This window comes from Erythrolamprus reginae, chromosome 3 (assembly GCF_031021105.1).
Source record: "Erythrolamprus reginae isolate rEryReg1 chromosome 3, rEryReg1.hap1, whole genome shotgun sequence".
Lineage (NCBI taxonomy): Eukaryota > Metazoa > Chordata > Lepidosauria > Squamata > Dipsadidae > Erythrolamprus > Erythrolamprus reginae.
Window position 1 is genome coordinate 107747007 of NC_091952.1, and position 20041 is coordinate 107767047.

The following is a 20041-nucleotide window of genomic DNA, read 5'->3' on the forward strand; positions in this document are numbered from 1 at the left end:
CAACAAATTTATTCACTATTTTTGATTACAATTTATTTGTCCTTGGTGCTAAATTTGTTCAAAGTAAAAAGATATTTCTGTCAATCTCAAGCTTCCGTTTTGTTCTTTCAATCCATTGGTTACAGTTTTCTAGTAAGTTTTGTCTGTGGAATTCAGTCAGTCACATCTATTTCTTAAATCACAACTAGTAAAAAGGTTTTTCTTATTCCCTGTTGGTTATCATAGGGAAAATTTTCCCTCTTAAATTTTGCTGCTAAACTCCTGTTTATTTGCTTAATTTATTCCCTTAATTTGCTCTTTAACCTTGCTGGTAAAACTGATTGTATTCTATCCTTCCTAATGTATCTGAAGCATCCTCTACTTACTCAGCAAGAACTATTCAAATGTTCACTTAACACGCAATGCTTTTGATCATTAGCTTTCCTAAACATTTTGAAACAAAAGAAGACACAAGTAATCCTTGAATTATATCACAATTAGGACCAGAATTTCCATTGCTAAGCAAGGCAGTTGTTAAGTGAGTTGTGCCTGATTTTGCTACCTTTTTTGCTGTGGTTGTTTGGTGAATCACTGAAGTTATTAAATGACTCACATCATTAAATGAATCTGGCTTGCCCCATTGACTTTGCTTGTAATAGAAGCCAGCTGGAAAAGTCACAAATGGTGATCACATGACATCAGGATGCTAGAACAATAATAAATGCATGCCCATTGCCAATTATCCAAATTTTAATCACATGATTGTGGAGGTACTGCAGCTGTCATAAGCTCAAGTACTGGTCATAAATTACTTTTTTTCTGATGCCAATGTATTTTTGAATGGCTGTAAGTTAAGGACTACCTGTACTGCTCTTATAGCTCTTAAACCCCATCTTAAGATATATTTTATTATATTCATTCACTGTTAATAATTTTAGCCAAATGATATGCAAGAATCAAAACTGATAGTTGAGACTTCACTGTCCATTGAAGAAGCAGAGGTAACTTGTATTTGGTAGTTGAAAAGAAAAGATATTCTTCCATACTTATGTCAGCAAAATAGATTTAAAGAGTTATTGCTAATTTTTTGAGTAATTTAGTTAATCCAACAATACAATATTGTTATTTTTATTAATATGTTATTTACATGTTATTTGTCTCTGAAATATTAAGCATTGGAATCATATGCTTTGAAAGTGCAGAAAGCATTAACAAATAGGAAAAATTTATTCATTCCAAACTTAATACAACTATTCTGTGCTTTTTTCCCCCTATAGTTTCTCAAGCAAGACCTCCTCCAAATCAAAAAAAGGGTGAGTTGTTTTCAATTTTACAGCTGTTTTCATTTAATTGACATCCTCTATGATGGATTTTGTCATAAATATATTAATTAATATTTTCATTAGTATTGTAGTATAATTGTTCAGCTAGAGCTTGAAAAGTTTGTCGTGATGATGAAAATTACCTTTTATTTGCTTTAAAAATATGTATCTTTCTATAGGATCTCGAACGCCAATTATCATTATTCCAGCAGCTACCACTTCGTTAATTACTATGCTTAATGCAAAAGACCTTTTGCAGGATCTCAAGTAAGTAATTAAAAGATACACAGGGTAAAAATCTCTTTTCAAGGATAAATAAAGCACGTTGGCAGCCTTGATTAGGATGGCCTTTGTATAGTTTTGGGTTGTGCATCACTTGCAGCATTCCTACATTGGAAGCCTTGCTCGTGGTCCACTCATGCCCTTGTAATTTCTAGTGTAGATTATTGCAATATATTGTACATGAGATTGCCCTGAAGGACATTTGGAACTTTCAGCTAGTGCAGACATGTGAGCAGTTAATAGTGTCAGTTTTTCAGCATATGCAATACCACTACACTTTCAGCTTCATTGCTTCCAGTATGCTTCTCAGTAGAAATCAAGGTACTGATAAAAGTTTTCATGGCTTGGTACTAGGCTACTTAAAGGACTGTCTCTCCTTGTTTTAACCATCCCCTCAGTGCAGGAAGACCTTTTCTGCCATATTGCCTGCCCCATAAAATATCATTCCCCTTGAGAATAAGTCAGCCTCCACTCTGCTGGCCTTTTGCAAGGCCCTGGAAATCCAATCCAAGCCTGAGTCCCCAGGAGTGTGATAATTCAACTTTTGACTTTCTTGATATTTATGAAGCTCAGCTATTAGGGTTTTTTTTTTCAATTTGTATATTATCTGTTGTATTTATTTTATTGTAAGCCATCCACAGTCACTCATGGGAGACAGGTGGCTAAACTAATACATAAATACAAATTAAGTAGATGACATTTTATAACTGTTTTTATTGTATATGAAAATTGCATGTCAACAAAACAAATGAAAGAATACACTCAAAATTGAACAAAAATAAAAAAATATTTTTGAAGTCAATTGTTCTCTAGGGTGTCTTCTTCTTGGACATTCAATTTACTTTGTTTCTTGGCTGCATAATGCTTTTCTACATTTAGCAGATAGTTCCCCACATAAAGTATGGGAACCGTTAGATGTGAACTGATTTCTCCTTATTTGTCAAAGAACATGCTATGCATATTTAACCATTATTAATAAATCATGCAAGGCCAGCATTAAAGTGGTGTACGTGAGGGACGTTCACGAGACTCTAAAAACTGAATAAGTAGCACTCCAGTACTGAATATAGTCAGGTCTTTATTCTTACCTGCATTAGCAGCATTATGCAAATGCTTTCTCCCTAAATCATCTCTGTGAGCTAGTGATAAATCCAACAACACAAATAAGTACTGCATATGTCCTGTGCTGATACACTATGATTTTCAAATCTAAATTATAATACGATGTGCCAAAAAAATTGTATTGGCTGACCTAGGGAATTGTGAATGTAAAATTGAAGAATGTGTGCAAGTTCATTGCCTTGAGTTTTGGAGGACACACAAGATATTAATTTAATATTGACAGTGTGGTATAACAGTCCATATTTATTGTTACAATGCCACTTTATAGATAAATCTCCCACAATGAATGCCAACATATTAATTTTTAAAAAAAGACAACTATCCTTTTACCTTTTCAGTTGCAACAGTGACTGGTGACCTTGCCTGAATTGTAATGACTTGAAGTTCTAATTAGCTGATGAAGGAAAATTCTGACTTGGTAAAAACAGAAATTATAATCAAATTAAACTTTTCTTCAGTACAGACATATCCCAGATCAGTTATTCCTTATCTGTGCTTCAGAAATCACATATAATCAGAGAAAATAATAAAGGTGTTCCCTGGTCCTGTTTCCTCCCTCCCCAATTCACTCAAAACCTGTGATCACTATTTATTCCAGGTTTTAAAGAGAAGTATAGATATACCCAGGTACCATCATTTATGAAATGGTTCTCAGAGTAGTCTAGAGGTCTGCATAAAATAAATGGTAATGAAATACCATCTGGTATCATTTTACAATTACTATTTTCTGCACCACCTCATTTTTTTTCTATTTGTGCTTTATTCTATTTATTTAGATGAATTGTTTGTTTTTCAGTAAGAAAAAACCTTGAAAAGATTCTATTTTAAAATTGTAGGATATGAAAGTTCTACAGGAAGCTTAAATATACTTTATTATATATTTTTATCTGGGTTTTTGGTTGATACCTTGGTACCAAATATCGGTTTGAATTTTAGTTCAGGAGAGTGTGGGACAGAGCCGAATGAATTGTTGGGGGGTGGGGGGAGTAGAAAAGAGATAAATACTTGTCTTTGCAGCTTTTCTACTATAAATCAATCTTGTCTCATTATTTTGCTTCAATATAGAGCAGTGATGGTGAACCTATGGCACACAGAGCCATTTCTCCAGGCACGCGAGCTGTTGCTCGTTGCTCTTCTGGGTTCCAGCACGCCAGCCAGATGGCCTTCATATGCACAAGAGTGCGGGAAGCTGGAAAAGAAGCCTCCTGGTGTGCATGTGCATCTTGGAAACCAGAAGATCATCTTCCCGGTGCACACATACACTGGGCAGCTGCTCTTCATGTGCGCATGTATGCCAGAAACCAGAAGACTAGATGGCTAGTGCGCATGTACACACCGGAAACTGGAAGATCATCTTCCCAGCATGCACATGCGCCCCAGACAGCTGCTTACCGGTTTCCAGCATACATGTGTGCACAAGCTTCCATTTAAGCACTCTACCAAAAAGATTTGCCAACACTGATATAGATGGAGCTAGGCCATTGCCTCCATGATTAGTTTGATATTGTACCTCTTCCTTTAGAAACAGTGAAATAATCAATCATATTTTGCGTAATATATTTTTCAATATGTATGTATAACACATATTGGTTGTTGGAAACTTAACAAATCAAGATCAAGAATTTGCTATTGATCTTTTTTCTACTTTTTTTGGTACCTCATGAAGCTGTATTGGTTGTCTACTGTTAAAACTGTCCTTCTATCATCCTATAAGTACCATATTTTGCCATTAAAGATTTGAGATATTGAAGAATCTTATTCTGTTGTAAGAGAAGTTGGTGTGCAGTATAATCATAATTGATATTCTGTTCAAGTAATTTTCATTCATTTATATAACTCCACATTCTGTTTTATTGTGGATCAAACATCACTTCCTAATCTCTGTTGCTATTTTCCATTTCCTTCCTATATATGTGTGCTATTATTCTGTGTATTTGCCAAAGAAGGATTGAAGGAAGAAATGACAATATTTCATTAAAAGCATTAAATAATTGATTGGATAATTGTTGGATCTTCACAGTAGGGCAACAAGGAAACAAGAATTATAAAGACTTCTATCTAGGGTTTTTACTGTCAGGATTAGGAATAAAGTGTAAAATGTTGAAAAGTGATAGAATTTTGACTCCTCGATTAGTAAGTTGGTGAAGGAAGAATCTTTTTAAATAATTTAAATTGTTTCTTGCTGGGCTTTTTGTAATTAACTTCCATTCACCAATGAACTCCTTTCTTGTCTCTTTATTTATGTTCAGTATTCCTTCTACTATTTTTCCAGACTCACCAGCAATATTTTATAAACATTTAAAAGAGCTTGTGAGTTGCTACACCATATTTTAAAAATCTAGTATAAATCTATTTTAGCTGGTCCATAAACTTTATTAGAGACACTGAGAATTTTGAAATATACTATTATTTTTTCTTGAGACATATGTTTCCTGACGCCTTAGACTTGCACTCAAATAATGTATTCTCTGTTATGGTTAAAATTCTGTTATAGGTTAAAACATACTAAAATCTGATCAAAAAGAATGCAAAGTAGTATCATTCATCAAATGAAATCATCATGTTTCTGCAATCAGTTATTTTTTTAAAAACTGCTTACCATTTCTGCCTAAACTACATGCAGTTAAGAAGGAAACGTTTATGTCTTTTATGGAAAAATGAATGGGTTCTGCATTAAATTTGTGGAGCAATTAGTTAATTATTAGCTTGATATAAATATTGAAAAGACATGCATATGTACATAGTTTTTTATTATATTAAAAGCCTAATTATCTTCATGTATCTCCATATACTTTTGATATCTTGTTTAAAAAGAAATTATTATAGTTCATCACAGCACAAATGTTACAGTACCCATCTCCTATATGTACTTTAAAAAGTCAAAAGTGGTTTAAAGTTTCACTTTAAGTTTTGATTCCCTTCCAAAACATATAATTTCCTCCTTTCCCTTGTTAGCGTACCTTGTAGAATTCTAGTACAGTATTATTGTTGAATAGCAATAGCTTCCCTTAACTACAAATAGTCCTCGATTTACAACTACAATTGGGACCAGAATTTCCATTGCTAAGCAGGAGAGTCGGTAAATGTGTCATACCCTTTTTGTCACAGTTGATAAGTGAATCTGCAATCATTAAGCAAATCCAGTTTTCCTCAATGAACTTTGCTTATTGGAAGCTGGCTGGGAAGGTCGCAAATAGTGATCATGTGACTTTGAGATGTTGCAAGCAACATAAATTCAATACTTTGCCAAGCATCCAAGTTTTTATTACATGATCATGGGGATGCTGCAAAGTTTGTAAGTGTGAGGACTGATCATAAATCACTTTTTAATGCTATTGTAATTTTGAATCATTTCTAAATGAATAGCATAGTTGTAAGTCAAGGGCTATCTGTATCCACTTTCTCACTATAGAGTTGAATTAGAATGGATAACTTTCTTTACAAGGGTTTGCCAACTTCTCTGATGATCATACTGAAAAGTGATAGCGAAAGTTTGAAATAGTCTCATGGAACAAATTTAAAGAGTGCAAGGGATTGAAAGGTGTGAGGAAAAATAGCAATATTTTTTTATTTATATGTTTAGCTATATAAATTTGCTGATAAAATAAAATAATTTCCTGATTTTATAGAGGGACCATCTTTCAGTTATACCTAGGTTCATCTTATAAATTTGAATTGAAACCATTGTTTAAAAGCTAATTACAGTTCATTAATAGTAGGCATAGCTTTGATTATTGTAAAGATAAACTTTGAGAAATTTACATGGGAAAGTTATAACAGGGTTATTTGGTCTTTGACATTTCCTGTTAGAATAAATTCACATTTGGTTGTTTTATTTTATGATTGATAAATTGATCTTCACAATCATTTGTGTTACATACCTAGCAAACAACCAGAAATAGAAGAGAGAGAATAAATTGGTGCTGAAAATATTCACAACTTTTTTTTAGTATAAATAAATTACAAAAGCAAAATTAACAAAATTAACAAAACAAGAAACCACTTGCTGAATTCTCAATTGCTATCTCTCCATTATTTGCATACAAAAGAATTTCAATTACATTGCCATGGAAGTACTAAGATACCTTGAAGATTATTAGGAAAAAAGGAAGTCTTAAAAACAAGAGGTTTCTTCTCATATGATGGCATGCCTGCTCCCTAAATATATATATTGTGTTTCCACACAAAAAAGACCCTGTCTTATATTTACATTTAGCTTGGGCTTATTTTGGGGAAGGGCTTATTTTCAGGAGTTGTCTTATTTTCGAGGAAATAAGGTATTAAAATGATATTTCAACATTTTAAGGTTTTTTTCCTATTTCAGTAGCATGATTTTATTTGCATTATACCATTTTATTTATTTTTTATTTCATAGTGAAAAGACTTGGCAGTCTAGAGTGTGTGGTTTTCTAATTTTAACTTCATATTTGTTTGGAAACTTCAGCAGCAGACCACAAGCATTATCCTATACTGATGAATTCAATTTCTTTAGTTAAACTGATAGAAATTAACAGGGCATAAAGTTATGATTATATTAGTATTGACTGTCTCTAAGGAGAAGCTATTTATTACTCTCAAAAGCAAACAAATGCAATAAATTTCATTGTGTTTAATCATCAGCATTGTTGCACTTATAAAAATATATGTAAAGGTTTGGCATAGGAAGTTGTCTTTTTCTTTATAGCACACATATAATTAATATTTATATTAATAAAGATCTTAGTGGAATCATACTCTCTCAGTTGTCATAAACCATATTCTTAGATAAATAGATTTGTGTCTTGCTATTATAGAGTTGATATTCTCCTCTAATCTGAGTTTCCAAACAAATTTCATGAACAATTGAATGTCCAATTTGGAATGGGAGGCAACTGTGTCAACCCGTTAGCACTTTAATATAATCGGGGATTATATTAAAGTTGAATGTTTTACAATAAATTAATACTTATTCATATTAGAAATTGATTTTACCTTGACATAGAGCAGAATCTGCTGCTAATCTGAACCTTAATACAGCCTAATTTTCTTTTTCCTTAGTTGAGACAGTATCTTATGCCATTTTAACATATTTTGTGACATAAGATTTATTAAATCAAGTCTCATTAGCATCCACATTTAGCCTGATAAATTAGTCCCCAATACAGGTAGGCCTTGATTTAATAACTACAATTGGGAATTTCCATAGCTAAGCAAGGTGGCTATTAAATGAATTGCACCTGGTTTTATAAACTTTTGCCATAATTGTTAAGTGAATCACTGAAATTGTTAGGTCATGCAAGTGTTATGCAAATCTGGCTTCCCTCATTGACTTTGCTTATCAGAAGCTGGCTAGGAAGGCTACAAATGGCAATCTCAGAATCCTGCAACCATCATTGCCAAGAATCCAAATTATGATCATGTGACCATAGAGATGCTGCATTGGCTGCAAGTGCAAGGAAAAGTTGTAAGCCATTTTTTAAAGTGCTGTTGTAACTTTGAATGGTTGCTAAACGGACGGCCATAAGTCAAAGACTACCTATTTGATTTCTTAAATTGTTTATGCTCCAGGAGACTTGACATATCAACTTGTAAATAATTGAAATGATGTTATTTGATTTATTCAATACTGATTGGGGGATATTTTAAAAAAGAAAGAAATCAAACTCATTTTATAGTCCAGTACAAACCACCTGAATTATTTCCATAGTAGGTACTCTCTGTTTTTACTTTGACTATATAAAGTCAGTACCAGTCTGCAATATTAATTCTTTCACCATCTCTATTTTTAAGGTTCGTACCATCTGATGAAAAGAAAAAGCAAGGCTGTCAGCGAGAGAATGAAACTTTAATACAAAGAAGGAAAGACCAAATGCAGCCTGGTGGAACTACAGTCAGTGTTACAGTGCCATATCGTGTAGTTGATCAACCTCTTAAACTCATGCCTCAAGATTGGTAAGAGAATGTTTTGTTGCAATGATGTTGTCAACCAAATCTAAAATCAATATAGTTGCAAATAATGTACTCTTAGTCATCATCCTGAATATTTTAATTTTGATAAAGAGCCCTCTACTGTCTCCTTACATGGATAATTTGTTCAAAGTTATGATGGTGCTGAAAGGTAATTTGCATTCAGTCCTCACATATATGACTATCACAGCGTTCCTGTGGTCATGTGATCAAAATTCGGATATTTGGCAAAGAGCATATGTTTATGATTGTGCAATAGTAGTGAATATCTACAGCTTGGGTGAACGATGAAGACTAATGCTCATTCTCCATATTCTGTCCCGACCTTCGTAGAAGTAAGAAACAGCCTCCTCACAAAGAAAATCCTCTCTTTATTTACACCTTGTGAATTAAAGGCATTTACCCACAAGGTCCAGGCAAAAAGGAGTTAACTGAAGCAATAGGCTTTATCAGCTTGTTACATCATGAGCTCCCAGAAGAAAGGCTGCAAGTTAAGTTAGTTCCAATAAACAACCTGAGTTCTGGCAAGGCAGTCTTTGTCGCATGAAACACAATGAGCAAAATTTCCAGAAATGTGAACGGTTGTCTGGTACAACCACCACTCCTATTTATTCCCCAGCCAGGGAGATGTCATTCAGAGTCCATGTTTGTTTTGCTTCCCCGGTTGACTCCTTGTCATTCATTATTCACCTCGCCTATTTGCTCTGTGTATACACGCATCTGGAACAGATCCCAGCTGTTCCTCTTTCTCACTCACCTCTGACTCCAAAGGCAGCTGCCTCTCTGATGGCTGGGAAATGGCAGGTGGCCCTATCGCTGTCTCTGTGTCCAGTGCTGAACATCCATCAGCCTTCCCCAGGCTCCAGAACTTTCCCAAGTTCTTTCCCAACTTCCTCATCATTTGAGTCTTCCACCAGCTCTGCTGGAGGCTGGCGGGCCACAACATTTTGTAATAATTTATAATATTTTTATCATAGCTATCAAGGAAAAATACTTCAAACTGATTCACAAAAAAGAACAATTATTATATGAATTAAGATTTTAAATTTACCTGTGGGTTGTATTTTTGTTTGTTTGTTAGTTTTGTTAGTTTCAAAGAAGATTTTGAACAAATAATTTAATCTTTAATGTTCTCAAATGTAACAAAACCAGTCTTTATTTAAATAAGTGCACTGAATTATGAACAAACATTTTTGTTTAAAACAAGAACAATTATGTATGATTGGTTTCTAAATTGGGGTTTTAAATTAACTTAAATATTAGATTTGTTTACATTGTATTATTATTGCTGTTAGCCGCCCCGAGTCTGCGGAGACGGGCGGCATACAAATCTGATTGATTAATTAATTAATTAATTAATTAATTAATTTTAAAATGTTTTTAGCGTAACAGCTTTATTCTTCCTCTTAATCCATTACTAAAGTTTTTGTGACTGAAATCTGAGTGCTTCTCTCTGTTTTTATATCTATATTTTAGGGATCGTGTTGTGGCTGTGTTTGTCCAAGGTCCTGCCTGGCAATTCAAGGGCTGGCCATGGTTACTACCTGATGGGTCACCTGTTGATATTTTTGCAAAAAGTAAGGTTTTTACTTTGATGTAATTGTATGCAGTGTATTCATTCATAAATTATTTTTATTGTATTATGTCTTGATGTTAAAGTCTGGTGGTACTGTCAAAGCTGCTGTGGTCTCATTAAATATTCAGTTAGTTAGGAAACCCAGCTTGCAGTCCAGCTTCTATTTATTTATTTATTGTGTTTATATTGTACCTTATTTCTATGAATGCAAGGAAATGTATATAACACGCCTTTAAAAAAGAAAAACTTTGTTTTTAAATTGGGTTCAGAGAGACTAACTGGCCCAAAACTATCTGGAAAGCATCTAAGACTGCCCTTGAATTTTAACCTAGCTATTGAATGCAATAGAACCAATAAGATTGAGAATTGAAAACTCAAGAATAAAAACTGAAAAAAGAACCAAGATGTAAGTAACCTCTGTGGGGTTTTCCCATCGTTTATCATAAAGCAAGTAATCATCCTTAGAAAACAGGAACATAGAAAAAGGTTGAAATGATAATAATGTAAATATTATCTCCAAACCAGTTCATAAGTTTTGCTGCTAGAAATATGTAGCTCTTGCTCTTCAAAAATGAAATCAAATGTTAGCAAAGCTAAACTGCTTCTTTCTAATATGAAGTCTAAAAGGGTTTTAAACCATGTTCACCTATATCAAATTACAAAATTCATTGTAGACTGACATCTTTAAAACAGAAGGGGGAAAAAAGGGGGGAAAAGAGGAAACCATTGAAAAAAGCAATCTCCTAAAAGATGAACCAAAGCAGTGGAGATCTAAAACTAAGTTTCTTTATTGAAATACCCTAAAAGAGACAAACAGAAGACCCCCAATAGTAGATGGTCAAAGAATTATACAAGTAAATAGAAATGATTCAAAAGAACATCATCAAATCTAACCTTGAGGCTAAGGCTTCAGGTTTTCTATCAACGCTAATCTAAAAACGTTTAACCCAACAGTTGACATTGTTATTAATTATAATACACCTTTTTCATATTTCTTCACAAAATGCAAGTGTCTACCTTATTACCTGCCTTCTGCTTTATTCATCAGGGTTATTTTAAACTGAATCACAGTATCAAGGGGCATTCTGAATCCCAACAAATTTTCTTAGTTCTATACAATCTTCTACTCATTCCAGGAAACATAATTTAAACATAAGCATTACATTCTTAACAATGAAAATCTGCTTTTAAAGACTTTTAACTTTGCAGGAATTACAATGATATGCAAGAACTCTAAATATATTGTACAATTCTTTGATTAGATTTCATCTGCAGTATCTCACATCAGCATTTATGCTAGCCAAAATACTATCCTAGGCCAGAGGTCTGCAGCTTTTGATCTGTGGAATGTGCACTGTGTGCTCCTATAAAAATAATTTATTTTATCCCATTAGTTCACAGATGTTTGTGAGGAAGTTAACATTTGGGATTGAAACTTTTATATTTTGGCATTTTAACCAACATAAATGTTTTATTTGAATGCCATTTTAAAGGTCTTGTCATAATCACATGTTATAGCAAGTCTATTGAACTTGAAGATCACTTTTTGTGGATGGTTCTTATTCACAAAACTTTCCCTACTGATAATATCTGTTTGACATTCATAGATTTATTTGTTAAGTACATACATTCTACATTTTATGGGTAATTATATGTTTTTAATCAGGGTTTTATAGTTTTAGATTGTATATTTGACTTCTTTTTATTGTTTTTGTATTTATATTATTACTGTAAGACACCTTGAGAATTTGATTGATTAAAATGTTGTCCGCAGTTGGGCAAGTGATATTATGTAATTTCTACTTCATGTAAAAATCTCAAGTGTCTATAACAAATGCCATGATAAAAAAAACAAAGGAATATTTCTTTATGAAAAGATGAAATAAAAATAAGCCACAACAAATATTCCTCTAAGAAGCAAACAGAGAATTATGAAAACCCAGATGAAGGAATCGGAGTTGGGACTATTTCACAGAGAGTTGAAATCCTAGTAGGGGCCTTTCGTTTTATTTTTAATCTCTTAGAGACGGATTTTATCTTCTCAGAAATTAATGGCTTGACCAGTAAGCTTAAGATATGTTTAATATCTCCAGTCTTATTCCTCTGTGGCACCCTTTATATCATGCTGGTCTTTGTGTGAAAAGCTATTCTTCTATGGGCTGTAATTAATGAACTATCTGGATTCAAGTGAAATGGAAATGTGAATATTTCCACCCTCACAAATGTTGAAATATCCAGAAATTTCCTTGTTACATAAATGGAACTTTTATTCAAATCTGGTTGCATTCTCAAATGATATAAGTAGGGTCTCCTATTTTCTCTGTCAAATTTTTTCAAAAAGTATTTGGGTTTGGGAAATTATTGGTTCATTTTTCTGCCTTCTCTTTCATTTTATACAGTTAAAGCTTTTCATCTTAAGTATGATGAAGTTCGTTTAGATCCAAATGTCCAGAAATGGGATGTAACAGTTTTAGAACTCAGTTATCACAAACGGCACTTGGACAGACCAGTGTTCCTGCGTTTCTGGGAAACATTGGACAGGTAAATATCCATTTGAAAGGGAAAGATACAACTGTAAAGTAAAGCTAAAAGCCCCCGCACATATGTGCCAATCGTTTCCAGCTCTAGGGGCTTGCATTTTTTAGGTGTGTTTGGACTGCTAAGTTAGCAGAAGCTAAGACAAGTAACGGGAGCTCATTCTGTTACACAGTGCCGGGGATTCAAACCATCTAACTGCCAACCTTCTAATTGATAAGCTCAGAGTCTTAGCCACTGAGCCACCACACCACTTAATATAACTGTATTGTTATCTAAAGATCAGGAATCTACAGATAAGAAAAATCTTTATAAAGTATATACTAAAGCCGTGTTTTATTTGCAATCCAGATTCATAATGAAGTCAGGTGACTTTATACATTTATAAAATAAAAATGACACATTGGATTTTCCAATCCTGTATAAATTTAAATTATATAAATTATTATATATTTTATATAATAACCTCCCAGCATTATTTTGCAGAGCGAGACAGGTGACATATAAATGCAATAAATAAATTTAATTATTTTTGAATATTTTGTAGCTTCTAATGCTCCACTTTAAAATGATATGATTTTCTCTCTTAGTTCTGGTTTTTATGTTATTTGCAATACCTATTATGAATTAAATCACTATATGTGTATACATTTCATCAATAAACTAGTATAGCCTAAGGACTATAGAATGCTGCATGGTTTATCAGTTAACTTTCATGTGCATTACATTGAGTTTCTATTTTTAAAAAGAATGGATCTGAAAAAAAGTCTCCTCTCCATCATATACCAGATCCCAAATATTCCCTCTATGCAAAATTCTGCTAGTTCCCCCTCCCTACTTTGTATACAGATTTTCATGATAAAAACAAATGTACACTTGCACTCAATCTATATAGTATCTTAAGTTTCACTAGTTTTGGAAAATGTCATACTAGCTCCCCGTCCTTTTCTCAGACACTACTTGAATGAGTCCCTGTAGTTTACTTTGCAGGGTTTTTCAGAAGCTGTTTGCTTGTTTTCTTAGGGCTAAGAGAAAGTGAGTGGTACTAGGTCACCGAACTGGTTCTGTACCTAAGAAGGGATTAGGACTTACACTCTTTTGGTTTTTTGCCTGATGCCTTAGGCTTAGCCACTACACTAAACTGGTTTTCAGAATGGATGATACCTAAATGTAATTTTAACTCTTCTTCCCTTGTACAAATGGATATACAGTGATACCTCATCTTACGAACACCTCGTCATACGAACTTTTCGAGATATGAACCCGGTGTTTAAGATTTGTTTGCCTCTTCTTAAGAACCATTTTCACCATACGAACCTGAGCCCGGGTGGGTGGGCTCTCTTACTGCGTGTGCGCTCTCTTACTGCCACAGGGATTTCCCATTTGCTTGTCACCCCGCCGGGATTCCCCGCCTCCTTTTGCTTGTACCTGCAGTCCCGAGGCGAGCCACGCCAGAGCTGCCCCATTTCCCTATCACTTTCCCCTCTAGCCCTCCACTTCCTCTGCTCCCCGCAGCTGCCCCATCTCACTGCCAAAATCACCCCCCCAAAAGCTTCCTATGTTGCCCCAAATCACCTCCAAAATCACCCCTCCAGTCAGCGAAGCAGTGGAAGTGATGTGCCAGTGCCTGGAGGCTGTTAGGGTCTGGATTTGTGTCAACAGGCTCAAACTCAACCCTGACAAGATGAAGTGGCTGTGGGTTTTGCCTTCCAAGGACAATTCCATCTGTCCGTCCATTACCCTGGGGGGGGATTATTGACCCCCTCGGAGAGGCTCCGCAACCTAGGCATCCTCCTCGATCCACAGCTAACATTAGAGAACCATCTTTCGGCTGTGGCGAGGAGGGTGTTTGCACAGGTTCACCTGGTGCACCAGTTGCGACCCTATCTGGACTGGGAGTCACTCCTCACAGTCACTCATGCCCTCATCGCCCTCGAGGTTCGACTACTGCAACACTTTCTACATGGGACTACTTTTGAAGAGTGTTTGGAAACTTCTGATCATGCAGAATGCAGCCGCGCGAGTTACCATGGGGCTCCCTAGGTACGCCCATGTTTCATCAACACTCCAGGGCTTGCACTGGCTGCCGATCAGTTTCCGGTCCCAATTCAAAGTATTGGTAATGACCTATAAAGCCCTACATGGCATCGGACCAGAATACACATAGGACCGCCTTCTACAGCACGAATCCCAGCAGCCAATTAGGTCCCACAGAGTTGGCCTTCTCCAGGTCCCGTCGACTAAACAATGTCGGCTGGCGGGACACAGGAAGAGCCTTCTCTGTGGCGGCCCCAGCCCTCTGGAATAAACTCCCCCCGGAGATTCAAATTGCCCCGACCCTCCCCGTCTTCTGCAAAATGTTAAAGACTCACCTATGTCACCAGGCATGGGGGGATTAATGCCTCCCTCTTTTCTGACTATAGCACTTGAGAATGTTATGACTGTGTTATATTGATTGTTTTTAATATTATTAAGGGGTTTTAAGTCTACTTTTTATTAATTGGATTTGTCTCATTGTTATTGTATTTGCTGTTGTTGTGAGCCGCCCCGAGTCTTTGGAGAGGGGTGGCATGCAAATCTAATTATTATTATTATTATTATTATTATTATTATTATTATTATTATCCTAAAATCACCCCTCCAAAACCTTCCTAAGCCACCCCAAATCAATCAAAAAGTCACCCCTTCAAACGCTTCCTACACCGCCCCCAAATCGCTCCAGAAACCCACCCCCTCCAAAAGCTTCCTACACCACCCCAAATCTCTCCCAAGATCACCCCTCCAAAGGCTTCCTACGCCGACCCAAATCGCTCCCCAAATCATCGCTCCAGAAGCTTCCTACACCGCCCCAAATTGCTCCCAAAGTCTTCCAAAATCACCTCTCCTTTCAAAATGACTCCTTTCTCCTTGCTGCCTTTCTTCAATCCATTTGCCTTCGTTAGGACCTCAATTTGGGGTGGCATAGGAAGCGTTTGAAGGGGTGATTTTGGAGACGATTGAGTGGCATAGGAAGCGGCTGGAGGGGTGATTTTTGGAGTTATTTGGGGCAACGTAGGAAGCTTTTGGAGGGGTGGTTTCTGGAGCAATTTGGGGCGGCATAGGAAGTGTTTGAAGGGGTGATTTTTAGAGTGATTTGGGGCGGCTTAGGAAGGCTTTGGAGGGATGATTTAAGGAGCGATTTGGGGCGGCGTTAGCCTTTGTTAGGACTTCCATTCCTCGCTTCTCCTCGCTGTCCGTCTCCGTTAGCCTTCACTTTGACCGCCCGACGCTTTTTTTTTAAGCCTTAAAGTTTGGATTTTCCTAATGGGTTTGCGCACATTATTTGCTTTTACATTGATTCCTATGGGAAACATTGTTTCATCTTAAGAACCTTTCTACTTACGAACCTCGTCACAGAATGAATTAAGTTCGTAAGACAAGGTATCACTGTACCTTTTTGATTTTGTCATTTTAATTGAATTGTTGCATTTTTAATTGTATATATCATTTTTACCTTTTGAGAATTCATGCTTCAATTTGAAAATTTATGTGGGTACCAGCTATGATAATATGGGTTTTCTCTTCTTTATGTTCCAGGTATATGGTCAAGCATAAATCTCATTTGAGATTCTGAATTCTAGACTGCCATTTCATTTTGAAAACTATTGTGATCCAGAAAGGAAAAAAAATCCGTCAGCATTTGTGAAGAACATATTGCAGATAAAGAAGATGTCATAATTCAACCTTTTATAAAATGTTGTTGGATCACCACGTTGCAATGAAAGGCCAACAGTAATTCTATATAACAAGCAAAGGATTTTGCTTAAAACTATTTTTTAATAACATAAGCCTTTTAGCCTGCAATTCAAATTGTATATTTTGATAGCAGCCATTTCTTTCCCATTTTGTTAAATTAGCAAACTTTTTACAATTATTTTTTGTTCAATAGAATATAGGTTGATTTTCATGGAAGGTTACAAACTTATGTGTGTATGTATATATAGAAATAGAGATGGATGTTCTAAACTACTTCGCTTCTAAGCATAGTTCTTGGTTCTTTGATTGTTTCATTTGTGAAAAACATTTTGTTTTTATTGTTATTATCTTATAGTCTAAAGAACTCTAGGAACTGAGCTAAGTGAAGATTGCTTTAGCTTAATCAGATTGTCAACTTGTATATGTATTGTACATTGTTTCTGTCTTTGAAAAAAGGGAGGAAAACAAAAAAACCCCTTTTTTTTCTTATAATGATAACTTACCAAAACTGTAAAAAAAGTCATTATGAATACATTTGAAGTGCAACATTTTCCATGCAAACATTTCTTTTAAAATTGTGTCTTTTTATGAACCCCCCCCCCCCCCATATTGAAGTATATATGGAATGCTGTATATACAAATACATTATATTTGGGGCATCTGGGATTTTTAAAAATCAGAATTGGCAAAATCTATTCTTCTAATCCCAGAGGTTAACTGTATTACTCCCATTATTTTAACTATATGAGAACCAGACCTGATTCCATAGAAAGAGCACATTTTACTCTACACTCATTATCAACATTCCCCCCCCCCCCCCCCCCCCAGACTTAGCACTGGTATAAAAAGAAGATGCAGCAGGAACTTTCCTTCTCAGGTTGTAAATCTGATTATAAGGCAGGATCCTGCTCAATGTAATATCTCAATTGCAGGGAAAACGTAGATTCTCAAACATTACAATAATGATTGCTCAGCATTTCCATTTAAAAAAAACAGTAACCAAAGAACATGTTTTACTTGATCAAGAAAGGAGCACAAGAGAGCAAGGAAATGTTATTTCTGTGTGTTTGTATTTTATAATATAGTTGTTGAATGCTGCAAACCAGTGCACAGACAGAGTTGCCCTAATTGTTTATTTTGACCTGGATTGGGGGGGGGGGGGGTGAAATAATTTGGAGTTGGGGGGGTTGAATCCAGAACCATGTTTTTATGCTGAGCATCTGACTAAAGTAAAATATTCTATATATTCTTCTTTAGTTTTGCTTTAGATCATTCTCTAAATTGTTTATCATGTAACATTTCCTAATGAAATGTGAACTTTATAAATTTTCTCCTAATGATTTTTAGGATGTACTTTGAATTCTTTTCATATTTATTTCTGGTACACTGAGACTGTGATTTCAATTTTATTGTAGTTACAGCAAGAATAAAGTTTTCAGCTTTTCAGGAAGGTTTTTCTGTTATCAGAATCCACAGTAATAGTACTTTTGAAAGGAAATCACTACAACTACATAGGTGTACTAAAACAGGAATGCAACATGTCTTCAAAATAAAAAGAGGCTTCAGATATTGAATTCAATATTGAATCTTCCAGCACTTTGATTTATGAAGAACTAAAATTGCTCTTACCTTTAAATATTGGAGTACAATAAAAACAGTTGTTTGTACACAGTAAAGTTTATACAAACGTGGGAAAAATATAATGTAATGGTTTTAACATTTTATACAATTGTAATTTGAAACACTCTCACTCCTGTGGATAGAAATTCAAAAGACCATGGTTTAAAGATGTTATTTTTCAGAGTGCCTTTGGAGCTTATCATGTGAAACAGTGTGTTACTTCATTGGAAAGACAGATCCATCTAAGAATCACTTCTACTTCTGTAGCTTGTGATCAGAATGAATAGGGAAAAAGAGTACACACACAAGTCATTTAATCTCATTGTTTTTGAAAAAGAAGTGGCAGCTGTATCTCCTAAAACTCTATTCAAAACTACTCAAGTGCAAAGACCTGTTGCACATAATGCATGCTGTAATAAGCACACAGGAATCAGTATTAGAAGATGAGGTGATAGCATAGTTCAATTATTGTAGCTAAAGAGAGACATAATTCAAGCTTCTGAAAACTAGAACCCCTTATACTGTATGAATTTCTTAAGAGACATCTGATTGCTCCTAGTCAGAAATCAAATGCTGCAATGGATGAACCCTTAATTGAATCCAGCAGAACCATAAATACCCTCCCATAGCAAATAAATATCTGCACATGCACAGTAAAGGGCTTATTTCCTGACATAAACACTGATGAGAGAAGCCTGCTAACAATTGAATTTGCTAATAGGGCCGCATTTAAGAGTTGTATTATACTTTTTCATATTATTTCAGTTAGTGTAGGACCATAATGGTGAACCTATGACACGCGTGCCACAAGTGGCATGCAGCGTCCTCTCAGTGGGCACACAAGCTGTCACCCTAGGTCAGCTCCACCGTGCAAGCATCCCCCCCAGTTAGCTGGTCATTGGGTCTCACATGCCACACGTGCCACATGTGCATTACATTTTGGGCGTTTGGGCACTTTGTTCTCTTGCTCCGGAAAAGGTTAGCCATGACTGGTATAGGACAAATAGCTGATTCAGTTCAGGCTATTATATTATTCATTCATTCTTTCATTTCTCTCTTTTTGAGAAGGAGTGATATAGCCTTTGTCACTCACTGAAATGTTTGTGTGTGTATTTAGTGGCCCATGTCATAACATGAAATAATGTTGTGCAATTGCAATCTACCAATCCTTTGATATAGTAATCCAGTTATTCACTCAGGTTATGATAGGTTGTGTGTGTTAACGCAGTACAAAAAATATTGGAAATTGTTCATCAATAAAAAGCCATTAAAAAGGAAAATAGGGTGGGAAAGGTTCTTCATGCAACTGCAAATAGCAGTAGCCGCTTAGACCTCTACATACCACTCCATAGTGCTTCAAAGTATTCTCTTGGCGGTTTATTAAATTGTCAGCATATTGCTCCCAACAATCTGGGTCCTCGTTTTACCGACTTCAGAAGGATTGAAGGCTGAGTCAACCTTGAGCTGGTCAGGATCAAACTTCTTGCTGTGGGCAGAATTTCCCTGCAATACTATATTCTAACTACTGCACCACTATGGCAAATGCATCTATAATATTTCAGCAGATGCATAAATATGAATGCTGCTTCTAAGACAGTGGTTCTCAACCTTTCTAATGTTGTGACCCCTTAATACAGTTCCTCATGTTGTGATGACCCCCAACCATAAGTCTAGTGCCAATTCTCCCAATAGAGTTTTAAGCTGATTGGCAGGAAGGTCAGAGGGACACCCACACTGCAAACGTCTGTTTGGTTGGATTGTAAAAATATATTCCAAGGCGCCAGAATAGAAGCTTTAGTTCCTAACACCATGGGAAATTTGTCTTTTCCCATTGTCTTAGGCAATGTAAAATGGTCGTTCAACACCCCCTCCAAAGGGGCCCCAAGCCCCAGGTTGAGAACCACTGTTCTAAGATCAGAAGGTA

At 35.5% G+C, this 20041-nt stretch overlaps 1 protein-coding gene across 1 annotated transcript in view; it reads left to right on the forward strand.

The window, feature by feature from the left end:
* The window catches only part of CDC73 (cell division cycle 73), a 132712-nt gene extending 114769 nt beyond the window's left edge, over nt 1-17943 (forward strand). Inside the window, exons 12-17 of the mRNA XM_070746337.1 lie at nt 1257-1292; nt 1481-1568; nt 8475-8636; nt 10128-10228; nt 12627-12768; nt 16339-17943. Coding sequence (XP_070602438.1) covers nt 1257-1292; nt 1481-1568; nt 8475-8636; nt 10128-10228; nt 12627-12768; nt 16339-16375 — 566 coding nt within the window. The 3' untranslated portion in view covers nt 16376-17943. The remainder of the gene's footprint in view (nt 1-1256; nt 1293-1480; nt 1569-8474; nt 8637-10127; nt 10229-12626; nt 12769-16338) is intronic.
* The last annotated feature ends 2098 nt before the right edge of the window (nt 17944-20041 follow it).